Source organism: Maudiozyma barnettii, assembly GCF_903064755.1.
Source record: "Maudiozyma barnettii strain CLIB 1767 genome assembly, contig: KABA2_11, whole genome shotgun sequence".
Lineage (NCBI taxonomy): Eukaryota > Fungi > Ascomycota > Saccharomycetes > Saccharomycetales > Saccharomycetaceae > Maudiozyma > Maudiozyma barnettii.
Window position 1 is genome coordinate 72,265 of NW_024545248.1, and position 25,263 is coordinate 97,527.

Below are 25,263 nucleotides of genomic sequence, written 5' to 3' on the forward strand. Positions count from 1 at the left end.
TTATAAACATAATAAAATAATGTTGATTCCATATAAGGTAATCGAACAAAATATTTGCTCTATGCTAACTAATAATGTTTTCTTGCGCTTATACTAATAGTGGTTACAGATTTCTAACATTTCAAACTTTCATTACAGTTCAATCTATGAAAGCCATTTTTAGAGGGACTTATCATAAAATGAACATGTAGCAATGAAATCATTACCCCAGTCACCACCATAACACATAGATTCATGGCCCTTTATCAAAAATTTCTCAATTTGGAAGTAGTCTTCGGAGTCTTGATTGGATTCATCTAACGTAACAATCTTTGCACCATCATACATGCAGCATATCATCAATTTATCAACTAAATCTGTCTTTAATGACATTGGAATGTCTGAAAATCTCCACACACCGCCACCCATGTTCTTGGTACTAATATGACTTACAGGTGTGTTCCTCCCAGGATAAATATTGACACCTAACATCCTAAGGTCCAAGTTTCTAATATTATCATCATACGAACCTGTGATGATGGATGTTGGTCTTGATTGTCTGAATGTCTCGGAGCTACATTTAATACCTACAACACCAGCCTCGTGAATCCGCTGGTTACTCCATATATTGTCCTTAGATCTCAAATCGTGGGCCATGATAGTAGAATCATCACCTCCTGTGAACAGTACATCTTGTAAAGGTGATAGTTGTCCAAATTCTGCCGTCCAGCATTCCAACCCATGTGTCTCAGTAAATGTTTCCACGACTAAATCCCTACCAGTTACATCATTTCCTTGTACTGTGACAGTTTTGGTGTCTATCTTGGAGTAGGAATCCTTCACAGTTTCAGCATTGAATGTCTTTTCTCCTACTTCTATGTCAAAAGTAGCACATTCTCCAGTAGTGGTGGTCACACATATCAATTTTGGGTCTAATGGAGAAAAATGCAAAGAAGTGACCAAAGTGTCATTCTCAAATGCGAATAGATCTGATATTAGTTCAATGGTTATATCATTATTGCAGTCTTCTGTAACGATCTTCCATATCATAATATTCCCTGTAGAATGAGCAGTTGCTAGCAGTGTACTATCGAAGGGACTCAACTTTAAGTCTAAGATTGCACCATATGTAAAGTAGGTATGTATAAGTTTAAAATTGACATCATATATATCTATTGAGCCTGTTCTGTTTCCTGTAGGTTTATCCAGCTCATATGTACCAACAAGGACAAACTTGTCCTGGAATATTCTTAGACAACAAGGTGGTAAACCTGTCTTAACATACGCCTCTACTTGAGTGATTTCCATCATACCGAATATTATATTATCTTAAAGTAGTTGGTGTGATTGAATTCTCCTCGACTAGACGTGAAAGTTCTTGTTTATGTTAGTTGGAATCTCATCGCAAGAAATTTTTCAGTCGCTTATATAAAGGAAAGTAACCCCAAGGAAGTAGCAATAAGGCTAATAACAAGAAAAAAAATCTAAATAAGCATGTAATAGGGAAAGTGCACCTCCATTATACCATATTTATTAGGGTAGAGGTATTATCAAATTATATTTGATATCATTGGGGTGTGTAACCTGCTTTTGGACGCATTTCGAGACCATCGAAATGAATATGGATGACGTTTTAAAATGATTCATAGATACAACTACAATTCTGGGACTTCAGTAACTCAACAACAATAACGGATAGTAATTTGTGCTCTCCAATAACCTCTCTTATGAAGATAATTAGCATCTTGCACCTATGACTATTCTAAGTATTACCCTCTTGTACTTATAGAATTCGCGTTTTTCTCTTTAAAAGCCAGACAGTTCAATTTCGTGATAATTTTCAGTAAATGAAACAATAATAAAGAGCCTGTCAGATCAAAGGAAAGTATATAATCTCGAATATTTGAAACTTGTAAGCGATTGTCATTGGTTATTAATATAAGATTACTATCTATATTGATTTATTTGAAGAAGGATATTAGTTGTTTCACAGTGAACCAGAATATGAGTGCAACAGAAGAATACTGGACGCAATTGAGGCCATATCAAGAAACCACTCCAAAGGGAGACGGCGAACTGAATAAAAAAACATATCTATTGAAGAATACAGGTGCTCAAAACTTTAATATTCAGAACACTGTCAAGAGATTTCAACATTTGCTGAAGATTAGTGGTCTGTTTAAACATTTTATTGTGAGTAAAGCTACCAAAGATGAAAGATTTAAGAAAGTTTTGGATATTTTGAATGAAAAAGAACTAGTACAATCCTCGAATGGATCAATACATAAGGATGCAAGACATAGAAAGAGTGAGACGGAAGAAGACGCCGAACTGTTGAAAGAGGAAGAAGATGAAGATGAGGAGGATGAAAATTCTCAATCTATGTCGTCTAGGGAGTTTCAATTTAGAGAATCACCAGCATATGTTGATGGTAATTTAAGACCCTACCAGATACAAGGTTTGAATTGGTTAGTTTCATTACATAAGAGTGGACTGGCAGGTATTTTGGCAGATGAAATGGGTCTTGGTAAGACTTTGCAAACAATATCGTTCCTTGGATATCTAAGATATATCGAGAAAGTACGGGGGCCCTTCCTGGTTATTGCCCCAAAATCAACTTTAAACAATTGGCTTAGAGAAATTAATAAATGGACACCTGAGGTAAATGCCTTCATCTTACAGGGTGATAAAGACGAGAGAGCCAAGTTGGTTTCAAACACGTTAATGGAATGCAAATTTGATATTGTAGTTGCATCATATGAGATCATTATCAGAGAAAAGGCTGCCTTTAGAAAATTTGATTGGCAATATATTGTGATAGATGAAGCACATAGAATCAAGAATGAGGAGTCGATGTTATCACACGTATTAAGAGAATTTACGTCTCGTAATAGATTATTGATTACTGGTACACCTTTACAAAATAATTTGCATGAATTATGGGCTTTATTGAATTTCCTACTACCAGATATTTTTGCGGATTCACAGGATTTTGATGACTGGTTTTCTTCAGAGAGCTCTGAGGAAGAAAAGGATAAAATTGTGAAACAACTACATACCGTCCTACAACCTTTTTTGTTGAGACGTATTAAGAATGAGGTCGAGACTTCTTTGCTACCTAAGCAGGAATTGAATCTATATGTAGGAATGTCATCGATGCAAAAAAAATGGTATAGGAAAATTTTAGAAAAGGATCTTGATGCTGTTAATGGTGCCAATGGTAACAAAGAGTCAAAGACTCGACTATTGAATATTGTTATGCAGTTGAGAAAATGTTGTAATCATCCTTATTTGTTTGACGGTGCAGAACCTGGTCCACCTTATACCACCGATGAACATTTGGTATTCAATTCCGCTAAGTTGTTAGTATTAGATAAGTTGTTAAGAAGATTAAAAAAAGAAGGTTCTCGTGTTTTAATTTTCAGTCAAATGTCCAGAGTATTAGATATATTAGAGGATTACTGTTACCTGAGAGATTTTAACTATTGTAGAATCGATGGGTCTACTGCACACGAGGATAGAATTGAGGCGATTGATGATTATAATGCGCCAGACTCTGATAAGTTTCTCTTCTTGTTGACAACACGTGCAGGTGGTCTAGGTATCAATTTAACTTCAGCAGATATTGTTGTTCTGTTTGATTCAGATTGGAATCCACAAGCTGATTTACAAGCTATGGATAGAGCGCATCGTATTGGTCAGAAAAAACAAGTTAAAGTATTTAGGTTTGTCACAGATAATTCAGTTGAGGAGAAGATCCTGGAGAGAGCTACTCAAAAATTGAGACTTGATCAATTGGTCATTCAACAAAATAAACCATTGACAAACAAAAATAAAGATAAGAACAATGGTAAAGATGCATTATTATCCATGATTCAACATGGTGCTGCAGATGTATTTGAGACAGAGAGTAATGCATCTAGTAATGGTGGGACACCAGCACCTGGTACCTTGAAAGCGGATGTGTCCAAAGAACAAGAGGTAAACCTTGATGAATTGTTGGCCAAGTCTGAGACGAAGATGCAGTCATTGAATAGTAAATATGAATCCCTTGGGTTGGATGATTTACAAAAATTTAATCAAGAATCCGCATATGAATGGAATGGTGTTGACTTCAAGAAAAAGACTCAAAATAACGTTATTAAACCATTATGGATTAACCCAGCTAAACGTGAACGTAAAGAAAATTATTCTGTGGATGGTTATTATAAGGATGTTATGAATACAGGTAGATCGAATACACCTACCCATACCAGGATGCCTAGATTACATTATTTTGCCTCACATCAATTCCAATCACCACAATTACGAGTTCTCTATGAAAAGGATCGTATGTGGATGGCCAAGAAATCTAATTATAAAGCCGTTCTTGATGATTTGAAAGCTGTTTTTGGTGACTCATATAATGATAAAGACAGCGACGATATCAAGAACCAAAAACTTCGGTTATTGCAGTTGACAATCGATAATGCAGAACCATTGACAGAAGAAGAATTGAATTTGAAGGAACAATATGAGCAAGAAGGTTTCACAAATTGGAATAAAGTTGAATTCAGAAAATTTGTATCATTGAATGGTAAATATGGTAGGAATTCTATTGAATCTATTGCTTCTGAGATGACTGCTACCAAGACAGTTGAGGAGGTGCGTGAATATGCAGCTGCATTTTGGTCACGTATTGAAGAAATTGACGATTATGAAAAATATCTAAATATTATTGAAACGGATGAAGAAAAAATTGAAAAATTGAAAGTACAACAGGAGGCATTACGTCGTAAAATGGCGCAATGTGAAAATCCAATGTTTGAACTTACATTAGAGCATTCGCCATCTAAAAATTATACTGAGGAAGAAGATAGATTTATTTTACTCATGTTATTTAAATACGGTCTCCATCGTGAAGATCTATATGATGTGATACGTCAAGAGATTAAGAACCAACCATTGTTTGAACTAGATTATAGTTTCAAACAAAAGACAGCTGCAGAATTGTCTCGTCGTGGTACGACTCTACTGCAGTGCCTAGAGAAAGAATTTAACTCTAAAATTGTGATGGATGCTGACCTTAAGGAAAGACTTGATGAAGAAGATAAAGTTGGGAAAAGAACCAGGGAAGAGATGGCAACTGCGCGTCACCTCGAGTTAGAAGAAGAACGTAAGAAAGTCAAAACAGAATAAATAAAATAAAATAAATATTCATCATTAATATCAGCTGAGCAAAAGTAAAAATATATATAGATAGATAGATATATAGATAGATAGATAGATAGGTATTAGTCTATTAAAAGATGTGAAAACATTAATTTTTTTATTTTTTGTAAAAGAGCAATACGTAGAAATATTTAGGGATAGTTATTATCTTATTCCTTTAATAAGGCAGCAATCTTTGGATCGATAGATTCTGGTTTAGTTAAGGAAGAGAATCTTTCGACAACATTCCCATGCTTATCGATCAAAAATTTTTCGAAATTCCATTTGACTCTCTTCATACCTAGAGCACCAGTCTTTTCTTTCTTCAAGAATTCGTAAAATGGTTCAGCTTTATCACCATTAACGTCGATCTTTTGCATAATAGGGAATGTAACACCATAGTTCAAAGAACAGAATTGTACAATCTCTTCTTCTTTACCTGGTTCTTGACCACCAAACTGGTTACATGGGAACCCTAGGATTTCTACTCCCTGGTCATTATACTTCTTGTACACCTCTTCTAGACCTTTATATTGAGGAGTGAAACCACATTTAGAGGCAACATTAACAATTAGAATAACTTTCCCTTCTAATTGTTTTAGGGCAAAATCTTTACCGGCTTTATCCTTAACAACAAAATCGTAAACTTTAGACATATTAGTTCAATAATATTAACACTTAAATTTTTTCTTTAGTATTATGTCGTTCTTATATCTGTAAATATATATAGAGAGATATTCTGAACCAATCCAAGATCCTTATTGTTGTCGTACGCTCCCTTTATATAGCAAATCTTACTAGCAAGGGATTCGATGACTTTGTCACTTCCGGAAGGGATACCTCTCCTCTTCCTTTCATTCCGCGGCGCAGTGCGGTCCCCTCATTTCTTGACGGGCTTCCGGGCCAGCCAAATTAGTTCCTGACGGCCTTTTATTATGTAAGAGAGTTAGGGCTCCTAGTTAGGGTTTTTGAACTGTTAGGGCTAAAAAGAAGGAGCACTTAGGGCTTGGAGTATTTTTGTAACCCTAGTTTTAGCCCTGATCACGTGGTGTGTTTACCTGTTTTGGATACATTTCCTTAATAGGAAACATGTCCATTTCAGGAAACTCCAATTTGCTATCACTTCACACGACTGTACTCTATTTTCTGTGAGTTAAACAGCTTACGTGGAAATTTCCAGCTAAGCATCATAAGACTCAATTTTGTAAAAGCATTTAAATAAAGGGGACCTTCAACTTGTTAAAAACTAGGCGATTTCCTGTCATGATGTAGAAGCTCTCCGTGTGATATACAAGATCTCCAAACGGGATGTTGAGAAAGTTGTTATTTTTATTAGCAAGTGCGTTAATATTTTACTCTAGACACAGTTCTGTAGTGGTTGCTGCAGTTGGGTTTTCTATAATTGGTTACATAGTGACAGATTACCTTATCCCTAGAGTTGGGCCTTCTTTCATTAAGATCGGTTTATTCGGTAAAGATTTAAGTAAAGTTGGAAAGCCGGTATTACCAGAATGTATAGGTGCAGTCTCTGCAACAGTTTACCTTTTTATCATGTTCTTCTATATTCCATTTATCTTTTATAGGTATTTGGTGACAGTCACCTCTGGAGGTGGACAACGTGATGTAACCGTAGATCAATGGCCCACAGATGGTCCTAGTTATTCTGTGTTCCCGCATAGTAGATTATCAGAGTATTTAAGTAGTACTTTATGTCTAGAGAGTACAATATTATTAGGGATCGCTGATGATTTGTTCGATATTCGTTGGAGACATAAGTTTTTCCTTCCAGCAGTAGCAGCTATTCCATTATTAGCTGTTTATTATATTGATTTTGGTGTCACATCAGTATTAGTACCTGGATTCATGCAGCAATGGCTTAATCAATGTATGACGTTTTTACATGAAAAGGGTATCGTTGAGACTCCATCAAATATTACAAGCATCGATCTGAAGGGACTTTATTACATGTATATGGCCTCAATGGCAATCTTTTGCCCTAATTCGATCAATATATTAGCAGGGATCAATGGTTTAGAAGTCGGCCAAAGTATAGTATTGGGTTTCCTTGCACTAATTAACGATACATTGTATGTTACTTTGGGTAATGAAACTACGAAGAATTCACATATTTTCTCTATTGTACTGATCATTCCATTCCTGGGCGTCTCTATGGCATTATTCAAATGGAATAAATGGCCGGCTAAGGTATTTGTTGGGGACACATATTGTTATTTTGCAGGAATGGTGTTTGCCGTAGTGGGTATCCAGGGTCATTTTGCAAAGACAATGTTATTGTTATTTGTACCTCAAATTATTAATTTCATTTACTCAGTGCCTCAATTGTTTAATCTGGTCTTTTGTCCCAGACATAGATTACCAAAATTCAATGAATCAGATGGGTTATTATATCCATCCAGAGCTAATCTTAAGGAATCGCCTCCAAAGGGATTTTTCGTTCCAATACTGAAAGTCTTAGGATTATGTCATTTGATTGATCTTGAGATTGATGGCAAGACGGGACAAATTGTGAGTTGTTCTAATATGACCATTATTAACTTGATGTTGGTATGGTTCGGCCCAATGAGAGAGGACAAACTTTGTAATTTAATCCTAGGCTGTCAATTTATGATCGGGTTTGCTGCATTAGTATTGAGACATTGTGTTGGTTCAATTATTTTCCAACATGATAACTTGTGGACCATCAAATAGATAGATATCAATAAATAAATATATGATTACAATTTTTTATATATGGGGATATATGTAAATATGTACTTTTCCGAACAGCTTTCGGTTTGCACAGGACACTATCCATGTGCTATATCTTTGGTAAAGAATCGAAAAATTGTTTACGCAAGGTAATTAAATCGTCGGCCCATTTACTCACCTCTTCAGTTTGGATCAATTCTCTGGCAATAAAAAATTCTTGGAAATTTAATTTACCCTTATGCATCTTTTCATACTCGAAACATTGTACCAACAATTCGTACTTATCAATGTCCTTAACATAACGGGCCTCCAGGGATCCGATCGTATCATAACTAATAAAATCCTCAAGGATCTCCTTTGCACCCTCAGGACTCATCGGTTCCACTATCTCCTTACATACATATTTCATGGTCTCTAACTCACGTCTATGTTTTTCGTCTTTACCAATTGGGTTCACTGGTGTGATATCACCAACTAGGGCCTCGGCCATGTCATGGACCAGTGCAATTCTGACACATTTGTCCCTGTTAACTTTGGGGTTGGTGATCAACATCGATAGGATACTCATACGGTACATGTGATCAGCAATACTTTCACACTCCGTCATCCCATAGTCCAACCAGCCAGTTCTCTTCTGGATCTTCAGTTGATGAACAACGTTCATGAAGGCTAGCATGTAGTTTGGTTGTTTTAGATTAAGCAATTCATTGACTTCGTCGGGGATGTGATCTCTAGGATCCCAGACAGCAGCGGACTCTCCAGTGCCAGTTGCGACAGGTTGTGTAATAATTACAGTAGGAGACATAGGTTTGGGTACTATATAGGTATATGTATATATATATATATACCTTTAAGTTCTACCAAGATTTAAAAAATATTCCTAGCGATGGTTGTGCCTCTACTGTTGTTTATATATGGGTCGCATTGAAAATCTTTCCACTTGCATGAAATGTAAACAAAAACAAATGCTGCATCGCTTCCAAATTAGATAATCGTTGCAGAGACCGAAAAATGCCATCAGCCAAAGGAAATACCCAAACAAGTACAGTTTCCTTTCCAAGAAAACTGTCAACTGATGAATAATGAAAAATGCAAAGGATTGTGTTATGATTAAATTAACCTAAAAAAAGTAGTAGTATATAAAATGTATATATTTAATAGTTTTTAAAAGAGGAGTTAATTTAAGCGATCAATTCAACAACACCACCAGCAGCCTTGATCTTTTCTTCAGCAAGCTTAGAAACGAATCTGGCCTTGACAATGACTGGGACGTTTGGAATTCTACCCTTACCTAGAACCTTACCGTAACCGGCAGCTAGGGTGTCAATGACTGGAGCAGCAGAAGTAGAAGAGGACTTCATGTATTCGTCTCTCTTTTCTTCTGGGATTAGAGTCCATAACTTGTCCAAGTTTAGGGTTGGCTTCCAGAAGTGACCTTGTTGCTTGTGGAAGTATCTCATACCGACCTTACCGAAGTAACCTGGATGGTATTTATCCATGTTAATTCTGTGGTGTTGTAGACCACCGGCCATACCTCTACCACCGGGATGCTTTCTGTGCTTACCGATACGACCTTTACCGGCTAAACAAAATAAAATGTATAATTACTTCACACTTAGTTAAAAGCATGTAATAAAATATAAGTGATTGTTAGTAAAAGGATATTCCAAAAAACAAATTAAAATTGTAAAAATATATGGGGAGAAACCTTTCATAGGTGGTATCTCAACTTCGATGAGCTTAAACAAGAAAAATAATAACAAAAGTTTAGGCTAAACATATGTGTATATGTACCGAAATCTTTGCAACTGTCCACGAAGAAACGTTTGGTGTCGTGAAGGAAGAGTTTCAATATAATGATAGAAAGTATGAATACCTACTATCATTAAAAAACAAACTGAAAAGATCGAAATCTAAACAGGTTCACGACAAAGTTAAACGTTTCCAACAGAAGCAACGTATATGATTCAGGGCATATTACTTTTCAATCCTCTTATAATTTTTTTCTCACTCATCAAAGCCGAGTATCACCGTCTTGGTTCTTTCATTCCCTCTTCCAAATGGAACTACATACCTGAGACGTGACCTCTGTGCTTTCTGGTTTTAGTAAATCTAGATGGCATTCTTGATTATCTTATTGCAGTGGAGTATTTAAATTGAGAATAAATAATATCTAATAATATTAATTAGAAGTACCAATTGAGGAAATAAATGGTTGGAAAACTCATCATCTCTTAAATACTGGATATGACTTTTCGTTCTTTTCCAGAATAGAGAAACTGAACATGAAGTTTTCGCACTTTGAAATTCTGGGAAGTCTTTTTTTGCGTTGGCGGAATATCCAAAATCAAAATCAAAATCAAGAAAACTGAAATTTTTCTGAAATTTTTGATATTCAGAGGGTGTGAGGATGTTGGGTGTCCGGGTGGTGGATATCGGAAGCAGTCACAGTTTTATGGGACTTTTAATTCCTTTTCTATCAGCCCATTTAAAGGGGAGAAGAGCTATTTAGTATGTCAAGCATAACATATGCAATAGAGAGGAGAAGAAGGCATTAGAGCAACATTCAAGTATGTCTGACTATGGTACTCGGGTGGAGGCTCCACCAAAACGGCCCAATCTTACCAGGAATTTATTGTTAGCCACAGCTGTAGCCTGTTTAGGTTCTATTCAATATGGCTATCACATCGCTGAATTAAACGCACCTGAACAATTCCTAGTGTGTCCTAATGACCCACAGACTAATGGCATTACTAGTGCAGCACCACAATGTATTTCGATGACTGAACAACAATTTGGTGCTGTGACGTCGATATTCAGTCTTGGCGGGCTTGTAGGGTCATTTTTCATTGGAAGTTATGCCAGTAAATATGGAAGACGTTCTACAAGTCTGTATATTAGCGTCCTTTCATTTATAGGGTCGCTAGTAATGTTTATTGCAGGTTCGTTCAACTCATTACTTGTTGGTCGTTTCATTGTTGGTGTTTCGTGTGGTTCTGCCATTGTCATTACGCCGTTATTCATTAACGAAATTGCTCCTCCCCAATGGAAAGGTGCATTAGGTTCAATGAATCAGCTAAGTATCAATTTGGGAATTCTACTAACACAAAGTCTGGCATTACCATTGGCTAATTTGGAGGATTGGAGATATTTGCTGGCCGTGGGATGTATTCTTGCGTTGTTGAATGCATTGGGTTGGTGGTGGATCGGGGAATCTCCTCAATGGTTGGTTTTACACAAACATGACACACTACAGGCAAGTATGAACCTTGCACGTTTGAGAAATAGCAGTTTACAAGTCGCTAAGCAAGAAATCGAGCAATGGTCGGAGAGTAATAATAATAATAGCGATAGTGACACCCAGGAGTTAACCTTTCTCGGATATATTACAAACTCTCTTTATACGAGACCACGTCTTGCGATTACTTTATTACTTGTAGGTCAACAGTTTAGCGGGATTAATTCAATCATTTTCTATGGGGTAAAAGTTGTCAGCCAAGTTGTCCCTCAATATGCCATATTGGTTAATTTGGCAGTATCCATTATAAATGTGATTGTCACATTCATTGCCAGTCTTGTGATCGACCGATCTGGTCGCAAACCTTTATTGATAGTATCTGCACTTGCGATGAGTCTCATGTCTCTGTTGATTAGTATCAGTATCACATCCAACTATTCTGTGTTGTTAGTCCTAAGTCTATTTGGGTATATCATAGCGTTTGCTCTTGGTATTGGACCTATCCCATTTTTAATCATCGGAGAATTGTCATCACCTGAAAGCACAGCACAGGCTCAGAGTTATGGTACGGTATGTAATTGGTTAGCAACTTTTGTCGTTGGGTATACTTTTCCAATCTTAAACCAATTAATGGGCGGATACGTCTATTTAACTTTTAGTGTAATGACCGTATTGTTATTAATAGGTATACGTCGCTATATCCCGGAAACAAAAGGAACTTTGAATGCCAGTGAAGCATGGCAAAATTTCCATTAATTATTTAAAGTATATTATTATTACATATTCAAATAGTCTTATTATTCATTTTTTTTTTAAAAAATTCTTATTTCATTAAAAGGATATAAAAGAGGTAAGGAGGGGGTGTTCGTTTACATAATGGTCTATACTATTGTTATTATGTAAAAGTTTACAAATGAGCTAGAACACTTTCGACTGAGGAAACAGTAACTTCAGAAGCTGGATTTTCTTCCTTGGCAGCGTAAGTGACAATACCGTCCTTTACAACGATGGCCCATCTACCGGACCAGTTGACACCGTCAGCAACTTGCAATTCAAAGCCTAGAGACTTGATAAACTTGCAACCAGCATCGGAAGCAAATTTCATATGAGCGGTGTTCTTTAGACCTAACTCCTTAGCCCAAGCTTGTTGGGAGAATGGGGTGTCGACAGTTAAGACAACGATTTGGTCAACATGCTTGTCATGGACCAATTCATCGGCGTAAGTTAAGTAGCCTGGAATATGGGAGATGGAACAAGTTGGAGAGAAAGCAGCTGGAGCACCGGTGATGACGACAGTCTTGTTGTCCTTGATGAACTTTTCCCAAGAGACAGTTAGGGGTAGCTTACATTCGTGACCCTTTTCGAAATCTTCTGGACCAACAGTAATGTATTGGAAAGAGAAGTCACCGGCTGGGAAAGGCTTGTTAATTAGAGAGGACATGTTTATATTTTGTTTGTGTGAGTGTTTTTGTTTGTTTGTGATGGTTTATTATTTATAATTATAATACAAGAAATGTTTAAGAAAAGGAACTATGAATTGATATATCCAGAACAGACACATCGGGTTCTTTTTATACTATTTGCGAACTTTGTAGATCATCAAATTCGGGGGAGGAGGGGTACCCCTTTATCCCATCTGTTGAAAAAAAATTACTCAGCATACATACTACCGGCCAGAACACCCCTCGAAACTCGGTATAGGTCGTTGTCATTATTCCTTCAACATATGCATCCTTTGCTTCATTTTAGGTAAGCAGCAGTAGTACTACGACGTGGTTTCCTTGTTGTTGCGAATTACTTAATTATTCAGTTTCGTCCTGGATGCGCTTTTTCTGCGGGGTGTTTACTGGCGGGAGGATACGAAGCGATCGGCAAGCTGACAAATTCGCTGAAATTTTTCAGTTTGGGAAGGCATCGAAAGGATCGTAAGGGTGAAGTCATTGGAACCGTTAAAAACGACGAGGTCTGACATCAGTTGATTATGGCAAAAGGGGTGTCTTACTTGATGAACTGTTGGGCTGTCTCTTCTGATAGTCGGCAAGCATTAGTACTTATTTCTCTCATTGTTTTGGGTGGCTGTTGCTGATATTTGGGGATATTAGGGTGTCTTTTGTCTATCTAGGGTCGGCTAGGTTCTGGCCATTCGCCAGATGCTTTGTAATGATGGTAATAATAATAATGGGTGATGAGCTATTTATTATACTCTCTTTGTGTATTGATTGATCTTACGTATATTGATTGATCTTGTTTAGATATTATGTAAGTATATAGATAGTGTTTGTTTGATTTAAAATAGTTAAAACTTGGCTAAGTTTAGTGGTGATAGCTGTAGTCAGCAGCCAAAAATAAATAAATTGAAACTAGATTAAAAATAAAACGATACTACATTACTAACGGACATTAGCATTCTGGATGGAAGCAACTTTGAAGGATTCGCCCTTGGCGTTAGTCAATTTCAAAGCAGAACCGTCTTCTTTCTTGAATACAACCTCAAGAGCACCGTTGGTGCTGAAATGTGGTTGTAAAGCTTCCCAGATCTTCTTCTTTGGGTTCAATTGCTTCAATGGCTCTTCAGCACCAAAGCCTTCAAAGAAGACCTTGTCACCAGCAACGGAACCTGCAGGTGGTTCGACAAACTCGACATGTTCTTCATCGGAACCACATAGAACCATAGCAGTGGACTTGATACTTCTCATGTTGACAGGCTTCAAGTTACATACTACAACAACGTAACGCTGTTGCATGGCTTCCAATGGGAAATGTTTGACTAGACCAGAACACACAGTTCTTGGACCTTCTTCATCACCGACATCGATGGTGGACACATATAGGGAGTCGGCATTTGGATGCTTGACAGCTTCTTGAATGAAACCAACACGGAAATCAACAACAGATGGAGCTGGTAGTTCACCGGCAGCGCCAGCAGCGGCAGCTCCGTCTTTACCCTTAGCGGCTTCTTCTTGTGCTTTGGCAGCCTTCTTTGCAGCCTTCTTGGCTTTGGCCTCTTCTCTTAATTTCTTCAATGTTTCTTCATCTGGCTTACCACGTTGTTTTTGTTCACCATCAGTAGCCTTCTTATCGGCTTTCTTAGCGTCTTTGACACCTGCATCAGCTTTAGCATCGGCAGCCTTACCATCACTCTTCTTCTTCTTTTCAATGATCTCACGTGGAAGTTCCAAATCGTGGTTCAAAGTCAATTGGTCACCGGATGGAACAGCAAGTAAGTTTTGTAAATAGTCTACCCATCTAAAGACGTGTCTGTATTTAGCGTAAACGTCCTTGACATCCTTGGTAGAAGAGACCAATTGCTTGGATAATGGTAGAACGGCCTCGAACACCTCAACATCGGTCTCGGTAGGTTGCAAAGTGCTCACTAAGAAAGTGTTATCTCTTAGGAACAAGTTCATTTGATCCAGTTGTTGTTCAACTTGGCCGGATTTAAGAACGGATTGCCATTGTGTGTTGAATGCATTTTGCTCTCTGGATAGAGCTGGGCTGGAGATAGACAAGGTTTTGAACTTGGTGATTAGGTCGGACATCCTTGCTTTCATATGTTATATGTGAATTAGAGTTGATTCTCTTCGTTATATCTCTCCCTATTGTATTCTTAAACACTACGTTGCTTCCTTTTCCCATTACTTTTATCGTTAGATTATCCTACCACCAAGTTGTCTTTTTTCCACTGTATCAATCTCCCTCTTGTAATCTTATCAGCAAAAGCACCGCGAAGCAAAAAAATTTTCAGTGTAGATCGGGATTTTGCAACAAACTGCCACCTCGTTCATCGTGATGTTTGGTTGAATATAAGTGAAAAGCTGTGTATTAGTGAATTGAATGATGTTGTAACGTAGATCGTTGGTAAACTTTTGATTGGGTTGGCCAATCCTTGTTGCCATCAATTAACTGTTTTTGCCTGTGTCTTGTTTTATAATGGCTCTGATTATGTGTCATTCCTGTGAGCCTCCGGCAGAGAAAGTAATCGACACTGAAAAAAAAATTAACTTAAATTAGAGGATAACAGTAAGCATGATGGAAAAAAGTGCCATAAAGGAACAATAACCTCCAGTTTGTTGTCGTTCGACCGTTTATTTTGACATATATCATTATATAATCAGAATTGGTTTTCATTAGGGATGCAAATATCGATGAGGATACAAAGATGAGTGAAAGTATACCAAATGACAAGCTCATTGCAAAGAATAATAACAACGGTCGGAGACGTAGGCATACCAGTATTGCATGTGTGAACTGCTCCAAATGGCACGTTTCCTGTGATAGTAGTAGACCCTGTAAACGGTGTAGCCAAAAGGGGTTGGCCGCATCATGTGTCGATGCCCCTAGAAAGAAGTCTAAATATTTGGTGGGGATCCCTAACAATGCATTGCCGGAGCTATTTAGAGATGACCGGTCGCAATCTTTAAATGGTATTAGTACATCGATGAGTTTTCTATCCGATGCTGCAAACTCTGAGTACTCGATGTTGGAGACAATTACTCAACCAGGAGTACAATCGGCAAGCCAGCCTAATTTTCAAAGCTTATTAAGCAATCAGCAGCATGGTGGAATGATCCATGGTAATAGACCGTCTATGACAATGGTGATGGGGATGTCACAAGGGTCCGCATCTGCACCCGGCTCCACAACAGCTTTGCCTTTACTTTCTGATGGAATTAATAATTTACGTCCAATACCAACACGCGCAACGACAATTTCTGAAACTGCATTAAAGAGCCATGATAGTTCAAGTACGGCAAGCCCCGAACATAGTGTTGGTGTAGATCATCTCATATCGTCGAATTCAAGCTCGGCAGTACAAATCACCCCTTCACAGGGTCGGAATGCATACACAATGATCTTGGGTCCCAAATCACAAGATATTGTCAGTTCCCAAATTGATCTTATGAAAAATTATTTCCCTTTAATTCCTGTTAAATTGCAAAATGGTTCCAGTTCACTCGATTTCAAGAGACTTGTTCCCGAGGATCCCGCAGTGAAAGGTACAGATATGCAACGGAACGTTAAGATTAATCAATACTATTTGAATAACAAGACTGTGACGTTTCCTGAGGTACAACGTAGTTTCGAGCCCTTAGTGAAAGGCCACGACGCATCGTTTGCGTTGGAGTGCATCTCTCCAGAGGTGGTCCAAATATTCGCGAACCCAGAATGGTCTCATTCATTAAGGTATGCTACCCCGATGGAAATATATACTCAGATAAACATGCCATTTTCACATACATCGGGTTTCCATCATTTATTAGTTTATCTGAAGGGGCGATTTAATCAAGACGATGTTGTGGAGATGTGTCGATCTCTTGCTGAATTCCGTCCAATTTTCATTGCCTGTTCGGTGACGCTGACAGAAGAGGACATGATCTTCATGGAGCAGGTGTATCAACGGACGTTATTGGAGTATGCCAAATTCATCGAATTAAGTGGGACTCCGACTTGTGTGTGGAGACGTAATGGTCAAATCTCATATGTGAATGAGGAATTCGAGATACTGACAGGATGGAAACGAGAAGAATTATTAAACAAATTGACGTTTGTGGTAGAGATCCTTGACGATGAGAGTGTTCGTGATTATTTCAAGACATTTTCCAGTATCGCATACAAAGATTTCAAAGGTTGTGAGCAAATGAAAGTCTGTAGAATTTTGACACCGATCGAGGGACAGGTGGTTCATTGCTCATGTCTTTGGACGTTGAAAAGAGATATCTCGGGACTCCCACTGATGATTCTGGGTAATTTCATGCCTATTCTGTCTGAGCAATGAAATTGTATTCCCATCGAAACAGGAAGTTCAATGTCATCCAAAGAAAAAAGTGGAGGTGTCATCTGACGTATGACGACGAACACATAACTACGAGTACCTAAGAAAAGGGGATCTGAGGAGATGAGATGAGCTGAAAAATTGCTTCTTCTTCTTCTTTTGCAGTTACGAAAATAAAAGTCGATTGACGTGAATGAAAACAGATAGATGTGCATACGAGAGATAAATTCTCTTCCCGCGGGTATAAACCGGAATATAGCAGCACATTATAGTCTATTTCTCTTCGAGTTCTTGATTTGAAATGTAATAATCAAATTCTATGAAAGGTTGTTTATTTTGAGTTTACTTTCTTCCTTCTTTTTTCAGGCACCGTTCATTATTGTAACTAACGAAATTTCTTTTTGAAGAATGTGTCTCGTCGGTTGGAAAATCTGAGTGCCCACTGCTTTCCGCGTACAGCAGGCAAACACAGCAGCCTGTAAAAATAAACTGAGAGCGAAAGCCGCGAGACAGGGCTTCGTGTTTTTTGTATGGTGTGCCGTGTCAAGTGACGGTAACCTTAGGGTTTGGGTTGAGGGCGTTGGTGTGCTGGAAGACGGCCTCTAGCACGTGATATTGGCGGTTGTTGGTGGCGTTATTCATACTTCCATGAAACTAATTGGGTATATTTGGGATAGTAAATATTTAAAACATTATATAAATCTCTCTAAAGATACAAAACATAGATATTTTTGGTGATTTCACAAACCGTACCATTTCATAAGGTCTCGTATCCACTTATCACCTGAGTTAAAGTTATTCTAGTGTGAAAATTGGTTACGTCCTTATTTTTATTATTAATAATAACTGAAGTTTTGTTTTGTGTTCGTCGTTATATTACTCTCTAATGATCTCTCACTATTGAACTTTGGAGAATGAGGAGCCAATACCTATAGCAATACATATATACAATTTTTACCGATTCAGATTGGAGGAATTCCAAAACGATCTCATACTACTAACACCTGATCTTTAAAGGTATATTTAGTTTTGATTATTTTTATTTCTGTTGAATATTTTACAGTTTTTAGCAATGTCAAGATGTAATTAAATGTTTGCTTCCGTAAACAAATCATTAAAAGTGATATTTTTAAATCTCTATCGATTGTCACGAATTCTTCTTCAAATGCCTCCAAGGCTATTATTTATTACTTACTGACCCTTTCGTCTTTATCTGCTTTATTTAGAAATCCCTATTGTGCTATTTCTATTGGCTACAGCCGCCAAAGGTTCATCAAGTTCTTTAGGATACCCAAAGTCACCAGGTTAAACCCTAATATCCAACCCTAGGGCTTCCGACGGAAATAAAATTAGAAAAACCGGACGCCATCGCCCAGGAAAAAGAAACAAAAGCCCCATCCGTTGCTTTTGCAAGTGATGCAAGAGAAACCATCGCACACAACCAGCGATGTTGTCGTCGCGTGCCTCGAGGGTATTCACCGGAGGAGTTTCTTTTTTGTTTTTATTTTTTCCTCAGAAATTTGGTATTTAGGATTTTCAGCTTTTCCATTTCCAGGGAATCACTCGTACGAATAAGGTTTTTTCTCCCATTTATTTGGTAAGCTGGAAATACTTTTTTTTGTTTTCGTTTTGTTTTTGATTTAGTTCTTTGATCTTTTTCAGCACATCATCATCGTTGAAATTTATTATTTTTGAGGAGCTACCCTTCTACTACATCAGATTTAACGTCAGCAATCTCATAAAAAGAAAAGGATACGGAACTCTAAAGCAAATCGCAATGAAGGATACATTCTCATCCCTTTCGTTATTACAGAAATTGACAGAAAAAATTTGTTAAATTAACTCTTCGTGGAATCACAAACGCTTCTAACATTTTTTTTACGTGGATTATATTATGTGTTTCTATATCTTTTTTTTTTCTTTTCTTTTCTGTCTCTGCTTCTGGTTTCCTTTCCTTCAACTTTTCTGTACTCATGTGATTTATTGAATAAAAAGTACTGCCAAGTATAGATCATCGTATCTATTCTCTTCTTGTCACGAACGGAGGATAGATAGTAGAAGCATTATTATTAAAACTATTACAAAATCTTTAAATGAAGACTTTTTTCTTTTGCTTTTAAAACAATATCTACGTTGCCAGCCTCTGCTTCCTTATAGTGTCCTTCCTCTAATTCTTCCATTTTGTACAAGTATTAACCTCATACTGTAAATTTCTACAGGTATTACATTTATTTTTACCATTTCATTTTTTTGTGGGTTTTTTATTATAAATACAACTCAAGTATTACTAATACCTAATAAAGTACAAAATTCAACACACATACAAGGACGTCAAATAACAACTATAAGTTGAACCTAAAATATTAAAACAATAAAAATTAATTGAATAAAGTAGTGACTTTATGCTGATATTTAACTGATAATAATATAATTCATCTCCATTTCCTCTTTTCTGTTTTTTTTATAGACAATCGCAAGAAACGAAAATAACCATTATTTTTATATTCTCTATTTTGCAATACTATTCCACATATTATTATTTTAGCATTATCAGATAACTAACTATCTCTGTTTTTTATCACTTAAAGTAAAGGAAAAAACAACTAGACTTTTTATCATACTCTACTCTGCATTATCCGTTTCCTTTTACTCCTACGTCTAGACATCACACTCTGACAGATCCCCCATTCTAAATCAGTCAAAATTTTACCCATCGATCAGAATATGTTTAGATTTGCCCAACAATCTCAACCATTGAAGGGCAAACTGCCAAATCAGTTTATTCCAAACACCGGGAAGCATTCATATAACCCAAATATCGCTAGATATAACTCACCTATGTCTATGGACGCTCAACAAAATGCCATACCTTCTCAACAACAGCAACAACAACCCCAAGCATACGCTATGAACATGAACCATAATGATTCAGAAGGTATGCAATTCCAAATGAATCAAATGACTCATATGAATATGGGTAGAATGCAAATGAACAGCAATAGTCAACCATTTCAACCACAACAACAACAACATCAACATCAACAACATGAGGTTATGAACTATAATAATGGGAATAATCGTAATGGTAATTCTCAAGCTCAAAACAGGAACAATTACGGTGGTCCACAAAAGAATGGCGGTAGAAACAACCGTCCTTACAACAATGGCAGTAATAACAACAGTAACAGTAGTCTCCAAAGCAATTCATCGTATAATTCAATGAACTCTGGTAAACAAAGACAGTACAATAAGGGCAACAACAATAACAAAGGTAACAATAAGAATAATACCATTAGCCCAGATTCACCATGGTATCAGAAAGTGACTGCTTTTGAAGAATGTGTTTCTCAAACGTTGTACATGTCTCAAACACCAAGACGTAAGAATATCAAACATCGTTCAGAACACCCAAACTCTAATGCCAACCCAATGTTCTGGGATTCTATTGGAAGAGCCATGGGTTTGTACCATGATTTAATCGATACACCTGAGTTGAACTCAGACAGAGTCTCCAAGTTAGTCCATTTGTTACACAATGGACTAAGAGCCAATAGAAATCAATTAACCAGAATGAACAAGAAACCGGATTATGATTCCCAATCATTCCACAAAGAAATGACCAACTATTTATGCAAATCTCTGAGAGAAATCTCTGAAGATGTTCTTAACAGTAAAGTTGAATTAAACGAATATGGTGCCATGCATTTAATCACTGCCTTCAAGGAACTATTATTGTTTGAAGAGGCTGTCGAGATTTGGAAAAGTGCCATCAATGGCATTAATAGTTACACCTCCAACATCTTCTTAAACCCAAGAGTCGTTGGTGTCATTTTGCCAATCCTGTATGATAACGGTGTTTCATACCCTGAAATTCAACAACTTTATGAAAAGTCTTCATCAATGATTAATTATTTCCATCCGAATTTATCTGTTGGTATGATTAGAGCATCCTTATCTGCCAACGAAAACGAAATGGCTTTGAAATTATTCCAAAAATTATGCCAAGAATCTACAGAAATGAAGTATGGTTACTTAATTGAAACCCATTTATCATTCATTGGTGAATGTAAGGATTTGAATGTGGCTCAAACTTTCTTTGACAAGGCTTTAAATGATGAAATGCCATATAAGATTGATTTACAAGTCTCATACGTTAAGTCGTTCCTAAGAAATATCTGGACGCAGACTCATGATTTCAACCACATTTATCAAATTTGGTACAAATCTTCTCTACATTACGGGAGACATGTTAACCATGGTATTTCTTCCTCTTTGAATGATACCTTCTTCGACATTTTCTTTGAAAATTTTGCTCATAAAAAACAAGAGGGATTTATGACTTTACAAAACTTGATTAACACCTACAAGAATATCAAAAACATTGATGAACCATTTTTCAATATAATCTTGGCTAAGTGCACTATCTGGCACGACAGGGAAATTCTAGAATATATTGATAAGAGTTACGAGTTATTCAATATCCCAAAGACCATCGTCGCTTACAGAATCCTGTTGAAATCTATGGGATCTGTTGATGACACCTCGAATGATGAAATTCTACAAAGATGGATTGATTTAATCCAGAAATCTGATGAGATTGGTCAGAAATTTATCGCCAATGCTGATTGGGCTGCCTTGAGAGACGCTACTGTCACTTGGACTCAATCTCATAGAGATAATGGTGTTCCTCTAACTCAAAACTCAATTAACGAATCGAAGGCAAGCTCCGTGGCACCTACTCGTTCTGGTACACCAACTCCAAAGAATAATATGGAGTCGGTTAACGTTGGTGACGTAGACTTCTACTCCCACCCAGCTTTCCAAGCATTGAATGCTTCTGGTGCCTTTGACGAGTTTACAAACTACAATGCCTCTACTCAATCTGCAACTGTAGTGTCCAGTCCAGGTACAGTCCATGAAGAACCTTTATTAAAGTCTATTTCTCATGAGAAGGAAAGTGCTGCTGTTGACAGCAGAATGATCCTTTACCTTAAGATTGTTAAACGTTACTCTCCATATTGTCGTGACTCTAGACAATTGGCAAGACTAACCACTGGTACTGCTGTAAAGTATTCAGTTCTACAGGAGGTATTAAACCAATTTCAATCTTTGAACGTCGGCAGTATTACCGTTCCAAAGTTGGTAAATCTAAAACCATCATGTGCCTGAGGCAATGCTTGGTAACAACATTTTTCTATGCATCATTCTTCTTTATACATTTTAGCATGTTAAGAACTGGTATTCTTTTACCTTTATTGTGATTAGTTTATTTCTTTTTTTCTTTCATTAACAAACTATCACAACTAATCTATTCATAAACCAAAAATTTATTATATTCAACGTATTTCAATAATAATATTATTCTAATAAGAACTTTGACATCTATAAAAACATAATTACTAAATTTATAATACAATCTTTTAAAAATATTAAACAAATATAACCATTATTCATTTTATACATCTATTTAATGACATTTGAGCATATTTCCAAAATCCAAAAAATAGAAAAAGCTATATAGCATGTTGCCTCAAACGAGATGAAATAAGCAAGAATCAAAATTTATGACTTTTAATTGTTTGATATTCAACCTTTTTCATCCCTTCCTTTAGTTTCTCCTCTAGCAAATTAATACTTAGAACGATATCTTTCTCCTCCTTCCCTTCAATTAATAGGTAAAGTTTTGGCGGATCCTTTTCTGTTTCTGGACCTTGACCTGGAGGATAATATCTACCCTTATTTGTAATACTACAACCAGTTTCATTCTTGACAAATGATAGGGTTACATTCTTGGACATTTCCCACCTTACCAATTGAGGGAGATCATTGATATTAATATTTGCACTATATATAACAGAACCGTCGGAATTATCTTCTTTAATGATGGTATACTCTAACTTTGGAATTATTACATCTTCCTCAGAACCATTATTTGTTTCATTATCCACCTCCTTCACTGGTTCTTTCTTCGTAACACTCTCTCCAGATATATTTTCATATTGTTTTCTTTCTTTTAATTCTTTTTGCTCCCTCTTTGAATCTAAATTATCCAGACCTTTCCCACCAAAACCTTTGGATAACATATATTTTCCGTTTTTCATACCATCTTCAAACTCTTTACTCATCGCTCTCAATTTAGTTACCTGTTGTACAGGTTGTTTCTCTAATTGATTATGCATCGCCTTGGTTAATATATATGCAGCTGCTATATCATCTGGTTCTAAAATTGATACTGCTTTACCATGGTGTACTCCTCGGGCTGTCCTACCTGTAGTATGAACATATTGAGCAAACGTCTTAATAGCATTGTATATTACCACCAATGAAACTTCAGGGACATTTAGACCCCTAGACATGACTTCTGTACACAGAAGGATACTATTTTTTGTCTTTTTAAAAGATTCAAGATTAGAAATTCTTTCCTGGTATTGCTTACCGGCATGTATAGAGAAAATCTCAAACCCATTACGTATTAATTGTTTTTCAACGAAATCACATATATGTTGACTAGCAACAAAAACAATTGTTTTCTCATCCGATTGCTCATCCAAGTTTTCATCATCTTGAAGATACTGGGTTGTTTTATTAATTTGATTTGACAGAATTGAAATTAAGACACCAAATTTGTCAGAAGCAGAATCACATACCTTAAAAGATTGCTCAATATTTTCATTAACCATATTTCCTGAATTAACTGTAATGCTTAAAGGTTTATGCAAAACTCTCATGGCAAAACTACGTAATTTGTTAGGAAACGTTGCACTAAATAAAACACATTGTTTATCGGGTCTAATTGATCTCATAATTTGGGTAATTTGAGGTTCAAATCCCATATCAAACAATCTATCAGCTTCATCAATCACGACAAATGTAACACGTCTTGTGTTAACCAATTTCCCCACATTTAGTGTCAACAAATCGATAAATCGACCCGGTGTCGCCACCAATATTTTAACACCCCTCTTCAAAATTCTAATCTGCTCTTTTAGTTCTGAACCGCCTGTACAACAAACACAAGAAAGTTCTTTGTCCTTTCCAATAAAGTTGACAGTTTCTTCATATATTTGTTGTGCTAGCTCCCTGGTTGGGGCCAAAATCAAGCCTAACGGCCCTGTTTCTTCAGGTTCTAGGTTTCTTTGGGCTTTGATGTGTCTTATCAACGGCAATAAATAAGATATAGTCTTTCCTGAACCTGTCTTAGATATTCCTATTACATCTCTACCAGACATGATCGCTGGAAGAGCTTGGGCTTGAATAGGTGTCAATTGTTTAAAATTTAAAGTACTTGTGATGATATTCATAAGGGACGTGCTCAAACCTAGTTGGGACCATCTAGTGACAGGATGTGGGCAATCCTTACCTTTAATAACAAGATTATCCAGATCTAGTCTCAATTCTTCTACTTGTTCTGTAGTCATTTTATGTACATCCTCTTGTTCGGTATAGAATTGTTTTTGGAAAGGCTCCAATTCCGTTTTATTATATTTCACCTCTGTGACCTTCTTCAGTTGCTTCATCTTTGCAATCTTCTTGTAATGTGCAGCTTGTTTCTCATCTGAATCATCTATTATCGGATCATCCTCACCATTATTTTCATCGTCTCCATCAAGAATATCTATACTGGTCAACTTATTAGATTTGGAGTCATATTCCTCTTTTTGTTTATTCAATTTTGACATAAAACAATCAAGGGCATCGGAATCAGCTCGTACTGTGGGATGAGGTAAAATATCATTACTTTCAAGCTTTATTTTATCATTGCTAGATATTGGGGGTTTAAATAATGGAATGACTTGGTTATTTGGTACTTCGTAATCAACATCGAAAGTCAGTTTCTTTTTCTTGTTCTTTTTAAGTTTCTTAGGTTTGAGCGATATAGGTTCTGGTGCTTCAGGTTCAGTTTCTTTCCTTTTCTTCAATTTCCAAGCTTGCAACTTTTTCCTTCTATCTGCAAATGCTTTATCTTCGATCTTCTCAATTATGGGAACATGCTCGTTTACGGATGTTGTTGCTATTTTTGCTTTAATGACATCCTGTCTAGCTTTTTGACTTTTCCATTTTGATAATTTCTCCCTTCTGGCCTTTAAAAGTTCCTCCTTTTTGGCTAACTCATCTCCATTACTCATAGTCAATATTCGAACCTCAGTCTCTCTCAAATATGGTCGTTACTCATGTTTTGCATCTTTATTCCTATATTATATGATAAATACAAAATTATCGATTTTTCAAATTTGAAATTTTTACCTTGTAAAAGGGACTTTCAAAATTAATTTTAAAACAGGGAACAGATGTCGAAGGTACTTAACTAGAATAACAAGAACATCACGGTCTTTGCACACCCCCATTCAAGAATCACTGATTGAAATTAGAACAG

General features: G+C 36.6%; 12 protein-coding genes across 12 annotated transcripts; 5 read left to right on the forward strand and 7 right to left on the reverse strand.

The window, feature by feature from the left end:
* Positions 1-159: 159 nt before the first annotated feature.
* RRT2 (diphthamide synthase) lies at positions 160-1,287 on the reverse strand (the record flags this gene model as incomplete). Its single annotated transcript, XM_041552589.1, has 1 exon — positions 160-1,287. The coding sequence occupies one exon, from the start codon at positions 1,285-1,287 to the stop codon at positions 160-162; it is 1,128 nt and encodes a 375-aa protein (XP_041408523.1).
* A 696-nt stretch (positions 1,288-1,983) lies between these two features.
* Positions 1,984-5,157, forward strand: ISW1 (chromatin-remodeling ATPase ISW1; the record flags this gene model as incomplete). The annotated part of the gene is made up of 1 exon (XM_041552590.1): positions 1,984-5,157. The coding sequence occupies one exon, from the start codon at positions 1,984-1,986 to the stop codon at positions 5,155-5,157; it is 3,174 nt and encodes a 1,057-aa protein (XP_041408524.1).
* Positions 5,158-5,339: 182 nt separating this feature from the next.
* On the reverse strand, positions 5,340-5,825 carry GPX2 (glutathione peroxidase GPX2; the record flags this gene model as incomplete). Its single annotated transcript, XM_041552591.1, has 1 exon — positions 5,340-5,825. One exon carries the CDS (start codon positions 5,823-5,825, stop codon positions 5,340-5,342), a length of 486 nt encoding a protein of 161 aa, XP_041408525.1.
* A 652-nt stretch (positions 5,826-6,477) lies between these two features.
* Positions 6,478-7,878, forward strand: ALG7 (UDP-N-acetylglucosamine--dolichyl-phosphate N-acetylglucosaminephosphotransferase; the record flags this gene model as incomplete). The annotated part of the gene is made up of 1 exon (XM_041552592.1): positions 6,478-7,878. One exon carries the CDS (start codon positions 6,478-6,480, stop codon positions 7,876-7,878), a length of 1,401 nt encoding a protein of 466 aa, XP_041408526.1.
* Positions 7,879-7,987: 109 nt separating this feature from the next.
* Positions 7,988-8,683, reverse strand: KABA2_11S00902 (5'-deoxynucleotidase; the record flags this gene model as incomplete). The annotated part of the gene is made up of 1 exon (XM_041552593.1): positions 7,988-8,683. The coding sequence occupies one exon, from the start codon at positions 8,681-8,683 to the stop codon at positions 7,988-7,990; it is 696 nt and encodes a 231-aa protein (XP_041408527.1).
* Positions 8,684-9,059: 376 nt separating this feature from the next.
* RPL28 (60S ribosomal protein uL15) lies at positions 9,060-10,001 on the reverse strand (the record flags this gene model as incomplete). The annotated part of the gene is made up of 2 exons (XM_041552594.1): positions 9,060-9,460; positions 9,953-10,001. The coding sequence occupies 2 exons, from the start codon at positions 9,999-10,001 to the stop codon at positions 9,060-9,062; spliced, it is 450 nt and encodes a 149-aa protein (XP_041408528.1).
* A 449-nt stretch (positions 10,002-10,450) lies between these two features.
* Positions 10,451-11,872, forward strand: KABA2_11S00946 (uncharacterized protein; the record flags this gene model as incomplete). The annotated part of the gene is made up of 1 exon (XM_041552595.1): positions 10,451-11,872. The coding sequence occupies one exon, from the start codon at positions 10,451-10,453 to the stop codon at positions 11,870-11,872; it is 1,422 nt and encodes a 473-aa protein (XP_041408529.1).
* A 151-nt stretch (positions 11,873-12,023) lies between these two features.
* Positions 12,024-12,557, reverse strand: AHP1 (thioredoxin peroxidase AHP1; the record flags this gene model as incomplete). The annotated part of the gene is made up of 1 exon (XM_041552596.1): positions 12,024-12,557. One exon carries the CDS (start codon positions 12,555-12,557, stop codon positions 12,024-12,026), a length of 534 nt encoding a protein of 177 aa, XP_041408530.1.
* Positions 12,558-13,506: 949 nt separating this feature from the next.
* ARC1 (Arc1p) lies at positions 13,507-14,655 on the reverse strand (the record flags this gene model as incomplete). The annotated part of the gene is made up of 1 exon (XM_041552597.1): positions 13,507-14,655. The coding sequence occupies one exon, from the start codon at positions 14,653-14,655 to the stop codon at positions 13,507-13,509; it is 1,149 nt and encodes a 382-aa protein (XP_041408531.1).
* Positions 14,656-15,275: 620 nt separating this feature from the next.
* On the forward strand, positions 15,276-16,892 carry ERT1 (Ert1p; the record flags this gene model as incomplete). Its single annotated transcript, XM_041552598.1, has 1 exon — positions 15,276-16,892. The coding sequence occupies one exon, from the start codon at positions 15,276-15,278 to the stop codon at positions 16,890-16,892; it is 1,617 nt and encodes a 538-aa protein (XP_041408532.1).
* A 2,721-nt stretch (positions 16,893-19,613) lies between these two features.
* On the forward strand, positions 19,614-22,058 carry KABA2_11S01034 (uncharacterized protein; the record flags this gene model as incomplete). The annotated part of the gene is made up of 1 exon (XM_041552599.1): positions 19,614-22,058. The coding sequence occupies one exon, from the start codon at positions 19,614-19,616 to the stop codon at positions 22,056-22,058; it is 2,445 nt and encodes an 814-aa protein (XP_041408533.1).
* A 386-nt stretch (positions 22,059-22,444) lies between these two features.
* Positions 22,445-25,015, reverse strand: PRP5 (DEAD-box RNA helicase PRP5; the record flags this gene model as incomplete). Its single annotated transcript, XM_041552600.1, has 1 exon — positions 22,445-25,015. One exon carries the CDS (start codon positions 25,013-25,015, stop codon positions 22,445-22,447), a length of 2,571 nt encoding a protein of 856 aa, XP_041408534.1.
* Positions 25,016-25,263: the final 248 nt, after the last annotated feature.